Below are 12,986 nucleotides of genomic sequence, written 5' to 3' on the forward strand. Positions count from 1 at the left end.
CCCTTTCCTCCCTTGAGACCAAGAGCATCCTTTCTCAGAAAAGGAGACGAAAACTGCACACAGTATTGCAGGTGTGGCCTCACCAAGGCTCTATATAACTGCAACAACATATCCCTGGTCCTGTACTCGAAACCTCTCATAACGAGGGTCAACATACCATTTGCCTTCTTTCCCGCCTGCTGCACCTGCATGCTCACCTTCAGTGACTGGTGAACAAGAACACCCAAGTCCTACTGCACACATCCCTCTTCCATTTACATTCATTCTGGTAATAATCTGCCTTATTGCTTTCACTTCCAAAGTGAATAATTACATTAGGCGGCACGGTGGTTTAGTGGTTAGCACTGCTGCTTCACAGCACTAAGGACCCGGGTTTGATTCCAGCCTTGGGTGACTGTCTGTGTGGATTTTGCACATTCTTCCCATGTCTGTATAGGTTTCCTCCCACAGTCCAAAGATGTGCAGTTTAGGTGAATTGGTCATGCTAAATTGCCCGTAGTGTTCAGGGATTTGTAGGTTAGGAGTATTAGGGGTAAATATAGGGTAGGGGAATGGGTCTGGGTGGATTAATCTTCAGAGGGTCGTTGTGGACTTGTTGGGCCTAAGGGCCTGTTCCCACACTCTAGGGATTCTATGATTTGTCCAAGTTGCGCTGCTTCTGCCATTGATTTGCCCACGCACCCAACCTGTACAGATCATGTTGAAGGATCATTGTCATCACAGTTCACTCTCCCACCCAACTTGGTATCATCTTTAAACTTTGAGATGTTACATTTTGTCCTGCAACCAAATTATTAATATGTGTTGTGAGTAGCTGGGGACGCAGCATTGATCCCTGTGGCATCCCACTAGTTACTGCTTGCCAATTTGGAAAGGACACATTAATTCTTACTCTTTGTTTCCTCTCTGACAAGCAGTTTTCTATCCATCTGAATACACTTACTCCAGTCCCATGCATTTTAATCTTGCACAATAATCCCTTATGTGGGACTTTGTCAAATGCTTTCTGAAAGTCCAAACATTGACTGTCTCCCCCTTGTTCAACTCTACATCATCATAAAATTCCAACAGATTTGTCAAGCATGATTTCCCCTTCATAAATCCATGTCATCTCTGTCCAATCCTGTCCGAGCGCTTTCTAAACACTCTGCTATAAAGTCCTTGACAATGAATTTGAGAATTTTCCCCACCACCAATATTAGGTACTGGTCTCTAATTATCTGTTTTCTCTCTACCTCCCTTTTTGAATATTGAAGTGACATTAGCTACCCTCCAATCTGTAGAGACTGTTCCAGAGTCTACAGAATCCTGGAAGATGGCCACAAATGCAACTATTATTTCTAGAGCCACTTCTTTAAATACTCAGGGACAAAGGTTATCAGGCACTGAGGATTTATCCACCTTCATTCCCATCGATTTTCCCAGCACCACTTCTCTAGTAATATTGATTTCCCTCAGTTTTCCCCCTCACTAAATCTTGCATTCTCCAACATTTCTGGTATCTGATTTGTGTCCTTTTTTGTGAAGACAGAACCAAAGTATGTATTCAGTTGCTCAGCCATTTTTTTGTCCCCTATTATACATTTCCCCATTTCTGTCCATTCCGGATCTTACATTTGTCTCCACCAATCTCTTTCTCTTAGCATATATATAGTGTCAGTCTTTATGTTCCCTACAAGCTTACTTTTGTACGGTATTTCCCCTTCTAATCAATCCCTTGGTCCTTCTTTGCTGCATTCTAAACTGCTCCCAATCCTCAGACCTATTATTTTTCTTGGCCAATCTGTATGCTTCTTCCTTGGATTAGATACTATCTCCAATTTCCTTTGTCAGCCATAGATTGGCCCTCTTACTGACTTTGCTTTTGTGCCAGACAGGAATAAACAATTGTTGCAGTTCACCTATGCGTTTGCCATTGCCTATCCACTTTAAGCAACTCTCCCCAATCTATCAAGGCCAACTCATGCCTTATATCTTCATAGTTTCCTTTATTAAGATTCAGCACCATAGTCTTCCTATCAACTACCTCACTCTCCATCTTGATAATAAATTCTATCATGTCATGGTCGCTCATCCCCAAGTGGTCTCACACAGCTAGTTTGGCAATGATTGCCCAATAGCCAGTTTAAGGTGGTCTGCTCTCTAGTTGGTTGCTCCACATGCTAGTCAAGAAAACCACTGCAGTGTAAATATGTTTAGGAATTTCAATCAATTTTCTCTTTACTCATGGAGAAAAATAGAAAACTAAACATTTCTCAGGTTCATAGATAAAACAGTCTGGTCCTACCTATTTTTTATTTTGCCTTGCGTTCTTTACCTTGCTGAAAAAAATGCATGTAGAGGGAAGAAAATGTATGATTTAGTTTGAAAAATGGGAATGATTTTGACAGATTAAAAAAATAGTATTTGAATTGTATTAAACGTTGGATAATACAAACCATTTTCAACACAGTATTCTTGTTATATTGTTTATGATTATATACTTTTTATTTATTCTGAAAAGAGTAAATAAGAGGTTGAATATTACATTCTGGAAATTCAGAAGCGTGTGTATTGTTTAAGGATTCCAGACATTAGACCATGAAGACCAGATTGCATTGCTAAAAGGTTCCACTGTGGAAGTCATGTTCCTTCGGTCTGCGCAACTGTATAACCAGCGCTTCACACAGATTAGTCACCAATTTATCCAAGGTGAGTAATAAGTAATTCAAATAAAGACTGCCTGCTCCATCACTAACTCCAGTTACACTCCCCTGACCTTGGCTTAGTGAAAAAATCATTTTAGTAAGTACAGAAAACACAGTTCAAGGACTGGAACAAGCTGCATCTTTGAACTCTTCCTTTTCTATCATAATAAAGAAATGGTGGGAGAAATAGGAAGTGCAGTTGTGGTAATTTTCCAAAAATTGCTGGACTCTGGGCAGTTTCAGCAGACTGGAAAACAGTAAATGTGAATCTACTGTTTAAAAAGGGAGGTAGACAAAGATATGGAATTATAGACGTGTTAGCTTAATCTCTATAATGGGGGAGATGCTTGAGTTTATTATCAAGAAAGAAATAGCAAGGCTTCCAGATAGAAATTATCCAGTTGGGCAGACGCAACATGGGCTCATGAAGGGCAGGCCTTGCTTAACTAATCTTTTGGAATTCTATGAAAACATTATGAGCATGGTGGACAACAAGGACCCAGTAGATGTGGTGTACCTAGATTTCCAAAAAGGCTTCAACAAGGTTGCTGGTTAAAATAAAGATGCATGGTGTTAGGGGTAAAGTATTACCCCTATGAGGATTGGTTGACTAACAGGAAGCAAAGAGTGGGGATAAATGAGTAATATTCTGGCTGGCAATCAGTGAGTACTCCTGTGCCTCAGGGATCAGTGTTGGGAGGACAATTATTCACAACTTATATCAAAGATTTGGAGTTGGGGACCACATGTAGAGTGTCAAAGTTTGCAGATGACACTAAGATGAGTGGTAGAGCAAAGTGTGCAGAGGACTATGAAATTTTGCAGAGGAATGTAGATACTTTAAGTGAGTGGGGAAAGGTCTCGAAATGAAATACAGTGTTAATAAATGTGAAATCATCCATTTTGGTAGGAGTAACAGTAAAAAGGATTATTACTTGAACGATAAAAAGTTGCAGCACACTGCTATGCAGAGGGACCTGGGTGTCCTTATGCATGAATCACAGTTGGTTGATCTGCAGGTATAAAGTGAGGACTGCAGATGCTGGAGATCAGAGCCGAAAATGTGTTGCTGGAAAAGCGCAGCAGGTCAGGCAGCATCCAAGGAGCAGGAGAATCGACATTTCGGGCATGAGCCTGAAAGGGCTGAGGAAGGGCTGAGGAAAGGCTCATGCCTGAAATGTCGATTGTCCTGCTCCTTGCATGCTGCCTGACCTGCTGCGCTTTTCCAGCAACACATTTTCAGCTCTGATCTGCAGGTATAACAAGTAATTAGGAAGGCAAATGGATTGTGTCCTTCATTGTAAAAGGGCTTGGGCTTAAAAGCACGGAGGTTATGTTTCAGTTGTACAGGATGCTGGTGAGGTCTCCTGACTCAAGAAAGGATGTACTGGTACTAGGGGGGGTATAGAGTAGGTTTACGAGGTTGATTCTGGAGTTGAGGGGGTTGGCTTATGAGGAGACACTGAGTAGACTGGGATTACATTCTTGGAATTTAGAACTATAGTCGGGGGTGGGATCTTATAGAAACATATAAAATTATGAAGGGAATAGATAAGATTGAAGTAGAGCGGATGTTTCCACTGGCAGGTGCAACTAGGACAAGAGGGTATAGCCTCAAAATTACAGGCAGCAGATTTAGGACTGAATTGAGAAGGAACTTCTTCACACAGAGAGTTGTAAATCTATAGAATTTCCTGCCCAGTGAAGTAGTTGACACTACATCAGTAAATGTCTTTAAAGATAAGACAGATTTTTTTTGAACAATAAAGGAATTAAGGAATACGGTGAGAGGGCGGATAAGTGGAACTGAGTCCATGAAAAGATTAGCCATGATCGTATTGAATAGTGGAGCAGGCCTGAAGGGCCAGATGGCCTACTTCTGCTCCTAGTTCTCATGTTCTTTATGTTCTTATACTTACTCATTCTGCATCCACATGGATTCTGTTATGCCTCACTGGGGTAGTGAACTAAAAATCATGCCCTCCTATTCCTGGAGTCAACACAAAAGTTAAAGATTTTCTAAAGTATTCAAAATTCTCCAATTTTATCTGTCTTTTCGACCTAGGTTGACAGAAAACAATTACTACTTATTACAAATAAATAGATTCAAGCTAAAAATAAACAATTATGAACCATCAACGTATACTAGTTAAATTCTAACACCCCTGTAAAATTCCCTCTTCTCACACATACGGACACAAACAAACATGGGATTTATGGGCAGAGAGAAAGACTGTGAAAGCAATTCAGTCTACTAGAGTTGCTTTGGGATGACCCTTTTGGTTTGGCAGAGCCTGCTCCTCGATTTTCATTCTCCATGTACTTTCACTTGCTTGAAGGAGGAACAAGGCAACTGGTTTCTTATCGTCTCTGACTTATTGATTAAAAGCCCCAGATTAAAGCAACTGATGAGAGAAATAAAAAGGCCAGTAGATTATGACCAATGTAAATTAGTGTATCCTTGTTAGATTCATGAGAGTTGAAAAATGTGGTGCTGGAAAAGCACAGCAGGTCAGGCAGTATCTGAGGAGCAAGAGAGTCGACATTTTGGGCATAAGCCCTTCTGTGCTTTTCCAGTGCCAGACTTTTCAATTCTGACTCTCCAGCATCTGCAGTTCTCACTTTTTCCATTCCTTGTTATCATGTCAGACCATAGATTTTAAAATGCTGAATAGCCAACAATCTCCTGTTTCTTTTTCTACAGTATTTTCTTTCAGAAATACCTCACTGTCTTTTCCATTCTTAACTCATTATCCTAAAACAAGCCAACACTTACACATCTCTGGCATCAATGATGATTTTGAAAGTTAAAAATCACACAACACAAGGTTATAGTCCAACAGGTTTACTTGGAAGTACTAACTTTAGGAGCATTGCTCCTTCGTCAAATAACTAGTGGAGCAGAATCATAGGACACAGAATTTATAGCAAAAGATCATAGTGTCATACAACTGATGCGAATCATCAAAAAAGTGCGGAGGTAGCCTGAGTGAGTGGGTAGGCAGTGGAGAGAGCAAACAGCATTGTGGTGTCAGGGTTGAGGATGGGTGACAATAAGTGAGAGAAAATGTTGTAGGCAATAGTGAGAATGGTAGAGAATTAGCATTGGTAGGAGGGTCAGTCACAGAGACAGAGTGAGTGTGAGGTATTGGAGAGAAAATGATGTCATGTAGGCTGATGGAGAGGAGAAGGATGTTGACCTTCTCCCTACTGTGCTGGGCATTCCTCCAGTTGGCTGTGACTGCTTTATTCGAGGTGGCAACATCAGACTAGAGTGTTATGGTTTGGTGCTGCGGCCTCCATTGCTGGTCCTGAGGGAGGAGGAAGCTCTGTGTTAATACCAGTCTATCCAGCGGGATCTCCAGCATCCTGCTACAAATTAGAGCACTGTTTTTTTCTTATCTGCCATGTCTGGGACAAATATCAGCAAACGTGCTGGTCATCTCTGGACTGACAGTTCTTCTCCAGATGAACACTGAGTTTCTGAAGATGATGCGGGTGTAAGGAATGTCAGTGAATTCTGGGATATCTGCTGAGTGGCAAATTGCTCCAGGATCAGCTTGTGGTAAAATTGAACAGAAATCAGACTGAAGAAATGTAAAAGAGGTGAGGTTGATAGTTAATGAGGTGAATTTGGGAAGATAGGGCAAGAAAACTCACCAGGCCTCCCAGTGACACATCCTCCAAAAAACTTAATATAATTTGGACTTAACCAAGAATCATAAGGTTCAATCATATTGTTTACTTTGCAGTCCAAGCTGCCTGACAATTCTCAACACCTTCTTATTTGAAACAGTAGGGAGGATTTTTATACATAATAATAACAAGATTAATTTGTGACTTATTGTTTGAGTTTGATACTTAATTTTAACATTTTGCATTAATTAATTTATTTTATTCCTCCTCTGAACTGCTTTGCTTTTACTAATGTACAAATGTGTAGTGGAGACTATATTTGTGGATAGTATTTTGTCAAATAGTTATTATATGACATTGGGCTATACCTGATTGGAACTACCTCTTTCCAAATGATTCTTTCCTTTGTTTTGCAGACACTGATCACTATTCCACATTCTCTGGGTGCTGTCATAACCAGTGTTTTGAGGAGCATGTTCCAGCTGTTATGATGGAGCAGTCCCATCTGGATGAAGTTTCAATTATTGTTCCAAATTGTGCATTAGGTACCATCTTCTTGTACAGCTATCATGTTGCAATAATTGTGGTGAAGGCAATTACAAACCATATAATTTACTTCTTCTTTCAAATGCAAACAGAAGTTGTATAGGACTGAGATACATATATTATTTGGGAATGATAAGTACGAGTAAGTTTAATATTCTCAATGCTTTCAAGATAGTACATATGCCACAAATAAGGAATTGTTTATATTCACAGCAGTGGGATTCAAGGGACAACAAATCATCTTTTATTCATTGGTGCACTATAGTCTTCATTCCTCAACATTGAGTCAACAAAATCAGCTTGTAACCTCTGCCTTCATTCTACTCCTTCTAAGTCTGTCTTTTTCTTTGCTGACTTGCTTCTTTGGTTTTATCCTTTCATATTTCATTTAGGTGGCTGCTGTATAACCATTAATACCTCATCTGCACATAGTCTTTGGCTCTTCACTATACTTATCACACTCAACAACTTTGCATCGTGATTCTTTTTAGCGTGGGGGGTAGGAACGATTACAGCAGCAGTAGTTTGGAGAATAAATGAGATTGTGTAATCTATATGGATTTTTGCAAGACTCCTAAGTGCCATATGTCAAACTTATCAGAGAAGTAAAAACTCACAACAAAATGACAAGTAAAATCTAATATTGTCTCAGTGGCTGGAAACAAATTATCATAGTCAAAATGTGTTTTTGTGAATGGGAGACTCTGTGTTTTTTGTGTGATCTGTAGGGCCCAGCAGATTGTTCTTTGATTTTTGTACTATATATCAATTATTTGGATCATGATTAAGATGATTCAAAGCTTGTGCCTATGATGGATAGTGAGAAAGGAAGCTATAAGTTACAGATAGATGCCAATAGATATAAGATGAAAAATGGATTGATCAGGTGAGCAGTAAACGATCAAATGGAATATAATTCAGAGAAGAATGAGAAAATGCAAGACAAAGAAACATATTCTTGTCTTTTATTCATACACCACACTAAATCTCATTGACTTATGATCACTACCACTAGAAGACATTCCCACCAACATGCTTTTCACCAGTCCCAATCCATCTACCAAACTTAAATTGAGGAGTATTCTAATTTGGACTGGATAAAAAATTGTCTGAATGAACTGAATGAATAACTAGCCAAACAAACTACAAAACTCATTTTTTTCTAGAATAAAGTCATAAAGTCATAGAGTTACACAGCACAGAAACAGACCTTTTGGCCCAACTTATTCCTGCCAATCAGCTGCCCCCAAACTGATCTCTCCTCATTTGCCAGCATTTGGCCCATATCCTCCTAAATCACTCCTATTCATGTACCCATCCAGATGCCTTTTCAATGCTGTAATCGTACCTGGCTCCACTGCCTCCTCTGCCTCCTCTGGCAGCTCATTCCATATACGCACCATCGTCTGTGTGAAAAGGTTGCCCCCAGGTCACTTTTCAGCCTTCCCCCTTAGTTTTGGACTCTACTGCCTTGGGAAAACAACCTTGGCTATTTGCTCTATCAATGCTCCTCATGATTTTATAAACCTGTATAAGATTTTGATGCTCCAAAGGGAAAAAACCCAGTCTAATCAGCCTCTTCCTCTAACTCAAACCCTCCAATCCTGGGCACATCCTTGTAAATCTTTCTGAATCCTTTCAAGTTTAACAACATCTTTCCTATAGGCAGGGAGAACAGAATTGAACATAGTATTGCAAAAGTGGCCTAACCAATGTCCTGTACAGCCACAACATGACATCCCAACTTCTATACTCAATGCACTGTCCAATAAAAGCAAGCCTGCCAAACGTCTTCTTCACCTAGAAAAATGAAATCTAGAAAATTTATTTAGATTATTTCCATTTAAAGGTTCTAATTATCAGAACTACCATCCCAGCTGGTCATGTTTAGTTTGGCTACACATTTAAATTTTGAATACTGGTACAATTAAGCCAGGCCTGGTGCAAGAGTACCAGGTCTCCCAGGCAAATCTCTGCCAACATTGCACAAACAAACAAATAAAGGAAATAACACAGAGAAATTTAAAGTTCCTTTAGAGGGGAATTTAATGGAAAAGCAATTTAATGGAAGAGCACAAGGAATATTCATGAAGTAAGTTATTAAACTTTACTTGAAAATAAGTGGACCAAAGGAACAGGGAGTGGGACAGCCACTGCCATTGGCAGCTTGGATTAGGAGAGAACAAGCTGCAAATCTCTTGGGAACAGAAGTTTTGATTAGAGGTACAGCAGCAAATTTTAGAGAGATGGAACCTGTAATTGGATAAAACAATTCTGTCGTTGGTGCACTTGCCTGCTCTTCCAGACATAACTTTGTAGTCATTTCCCAAACTCACCAACAGTCAGTTCAGCTGACAATATTTTTAAAACTAAACTGACTGTTGCTGAAAACAAGAAAGATCTTCAGCAGCTTTATGGTTTGTTGGCTGGTTTGGAGATCATAGGATTGGAATGTAGAGTATGGTGAGGTAGATATTGAAGTCAAGAGCAACTCTATTGCTGTTTTGAGGAAGAGTTGAAGGGGTGAAAGTGAAAGTGCAAAATGGAATGGTCACTATATTGGCCCTTGTCAATCTGCAGCAATAACCCTTGGCTGAGAAAAGAAACAAAAACATGTTGGAAGCAATGGTATGGAAAATTGTATGATTTTAACAGATATGAAGGAGACAGAATAAAAATGGAATAGAGTTCAAATGGAAAATATGAGGAACTATTGTCAACAATTAATCTATGTAAGTCTGTGAGTTTATAGTGAAATTTGAATATCTGAATGTTTGGGGCAGCACGGTGGTTCAGTGGATAGCACTGCTCCCTCACAGCGCCAGGGACCCAGTTTGATTCCAGCCTCAGGCAATTGTCTGTGTGGAGTTTGCATATCACATGTCTGCATGTTTCCTCCGGGTGCTCCAGTTTCCTTCCATAGCCCTAAGATGTGTTGGTCAGGTGAATTGGCCATGCTAAATTGTCCATAGTGTTCAGGGATGTGTGGGTTAGTTACTTTAGTCAGGCGTAAAATGTAGAGTAATAAGGGTAAGGAAATGGGTTTGGGTGGGATATTCTTTGGAGGGTCTGTGTGGATTTGTTAGGCCAAAGGGCCTGTTTCCGCACTGTAGGGACTCTATGATTATATATATTACTAGAAAATGAAATCGAGGTAGGCAATGGAAGAGCTGAAAATAGATTATATGATTGCAAGGGAGGAATGGAAATTAGAAGTAAAAGCCTGGACTTTTGCCACAATGAAAGCCACTCATATTTATCAGAAATTTAGATGTGATAAAATCTCAACTCTGAACACTGCACCCACCATTTTCATAGAGATGGAAATAGTGTCAGGTTACATTTTGCATGTGTGTGATTTGTGGACGAAATTACCAATAGGAATGAATAGCTGACTCAGCTCCCATATGATTTTGGTAACCTGGGTATCTGAAACACAATGTTCAGCATTGATATGATAGAGGAAGGTCTGAACTTTGTGGAAACATTTAGGTAAATTGTGCCTTTGGATGTAATTCAGGGACATTTTGGAGGATGTCATGTACACTTCAGAAAATGTCAGACTTTCTTTGGATTTATTAAACGTAGTGTAAAAACACATAAAGCTATTAACTGCTAAGCTGAATGGAATTGTCAACAGAGCTGTCAAAATCAACTTCCAAAAATGTATCAAAAGCAGCTGCCACAGGACCTATCACAGCAAACTATCAAATGTATCTGCCAAGGGAAACTGTCAAGTGGAAATGCAAGAGCACTTTTTAGAGGAACTGTCAAAAACACCTGTCAAAGGGAGCTGTGAAACTGTCAAGACATTTAAAAGCAAAACAGAAAACAGTAAAAAAGTAAACTACACAGTGACACTTGACCGGCCCATTTACTGACATAAATTACTGACCTATTTCCTTCTCCTGAAATTGTAGCACAGTGATGAGAAAATAGTGGTGTTTAAATGTTTGATGAAAATTTGAAATGTTAAAAAACATGCTAGTGATGTTACTCTTCTGACCTAGGACGGAGAGAATTTCATTATTGGATTACTGCTGCAAGACTGATTTCATAACCATCAATTATAAGTAGAGTGTATACAGTAGAGTGCCTGCCATTTTTTCAGTTTGATAGATCCATATGATTGTGGACTACAATGCCAGTGTTTGTTGTTGAATTTGATTTTTGTTTTTACGATATAATATATAACAAAATAAAAATAAACATGTTTCCCCTCATAGAGTCATAGAGATGTACAGCAAGGAAAGAGAACCTTCGGTCCAACTCATCCATGCCGACCAGATATCCCAACCTAATCTAGTCCCACCTGCCAGCACCTGCCCCATTTCCCTCCAAACCCTTCCTATTCATATACCCATCCAAATGCCTTTTAAATGTTGCAATTGTACCAACCTCCACCACTTCCTCTAGCAGCACATTCCGTACACGTACCACCCTTTGTGTGAAAACATTGCCCCTTTGGTCTCTTTGATCTTCCCCTCTCATCCTAAACCTATGTCCTCTATTTCTGGACTCCCTGACTCCAGGAAAACGACTTTGTCTATTTATCCTATCCGTGCCCCTCATGATTTTATAAACCTCTATAAGGTCACCCCTCAGCCTCTGTCACTCCAGGGAAAACAGCCCCAGCCTGTGCAGCCTCTCCCTATAGCTCAAATCCTCCAACCCTAGCAACATCATTGTAAATCTTTTCTGAACCCTTTCAAGTTTCACAACATCTTTCCGCTAGGACGGAGACCAGAATTGCACACAATATTCCAACAGTGGCCTAACCAATCTCCTGTATAGCCGCAACGTGACTTCCCAACTCCTGTACTCAATACTCTGACCAATAAAGGAAAGCATACCAAATGCTTTCTTCACTATCCTATCTACCTGTGACTCCACTTTCATGGAGCTATGAATCTGCACTCCAAGGTCTCTTTGTTCAGCAACACTCCCAAGGACCTTACTACTAAGTGTATAAGTCCTGCTAAGGTTTGCTTTTCCAAAATGCAGCACCTCACATTTATCTGAATTAAACTCCATCTGCCACTTCTCAGCCCTTTGGCCCATCTGGTCAAGATCCTGTTGCAGTCTGAGGTAACCTTCTTCGCTGTCCACTACACCTCCAATTTTGGTGTCATCTGCACACTTACTAATTGTACCTCTTATGCTCACTTCCAAATCATTTATAGACGTGACAAAAAGTAGAGGATCCTTGTGGCACTCCACTGGTCACAGGCCTCCAGTCTGAAAGACAATCCTCCACCACCACTCTCTGTCTTCTACCTTTGAGCCAGTTCTGTATCCAAATGGCTAGTTCTCTCTGTATTCTGTGAGATCTAACCTTGCAAACCAGTCTTCCATGAGGAACCTTCTTACTGAAGTCCATATAGATCACATCTACTGCTCTGCCCTCATCAATCCTCTTTGTTACTTCTTCAAAAAACTCAATCAAGTTTGTGAAACATGATTTCCCAAGCACAAAGCCATGTTGACTATCCCTAATCAGTCCTTGCCTTTCCAAATACATGCACATCCTATCCCTCAGGATTCCCTCCAACAACATGCCCACCACTGATGTCAGGCTCACTGGTCTATAGTTGCCTGGCTTGTCCTTACAACCCTTCTTAAATAGTGGCACCACATTAGCCAACCTCCAGTCTTCTGGCACCTCACCTGTGACTATTGATGATACTAATATCTCAGCAAGAATCCCAGTAATCACTTCTCTAGTTTATCACAGAGTTCTTGGGTACACCTGATCTGGTCCTGGGGATTTATCCACCTTTATGCGCTTCAAGACATCCAGCACTTCCTCCTCTGTAATTTGGGCATTTTGCAAGGTGTCACCATCTATTTCCCTACATTCTATATCTTCCATATCCTTTTCCACAGTAAATACTGATGCAAAATACTCGTTTAGTATCTCCCCCATTTTCTGCGGATTCACACAAAGGCTGATCTTGGAGTGGCCCTATTCTCTCCCTAGTTACCCTTTTGTCCTTAATGTATTTGTAAAAACCCTTTGGATTCTCCATAATTCTACTTGCCAAAGCTATCTCATGTCCCCTTTTTGCCCTCCTGATTTCCCTCTTAAGTATACTCCTACTGCCTTTATACTCTTCT

At 40.1% G+C, this 12,986-nt stretch overlaps 1 protein-coding gene across 3 annotated transcripts in view; it reads left to right on the forward strand.

Moving 5' to 3' along the window:
• LOC140467213 (bile acid receptor-like) overlaps positions 1–12,986 on the forward strand; it is a 156,546-nt gene that overhangs the window by 130,020 nt on the left and 13,540 nt on the right. For all 3 annotated transcript variants that reach the window (XM_072563431.1, XM_072563432.1, XM_072563433.1), the window contains 2 exons: positions 2,563–2,691; positions 6,740–6,868. In XM_072563431.1, coding sequence (XP_072419532.1) covers positions 2,563–2,691; positions 6,740–6,868 — 258 coding nt within the window. The remainder of the gene's footprint in view (positions 1–2,562; positions 2,692–6,739; positions 6,869–12,986) is intronic.

This window comes from Chiloscyllium punctatum, chromosome 45 (assembly GCF_047496795.1).
Source record: "Chiloscyllium punctatum isolate Juve2018m chromosome 45, sChiPun1.3, whole genome shotgun sequence".
NCBI classification, from domain to species: domain Eukaryota; kingdom Metazoa; phylum Chordata; class Chondrichthyes; order Orectolobiformes; family Hemiscylliidae; genus Chiloscyllium; species Chiloscyllium punctatum.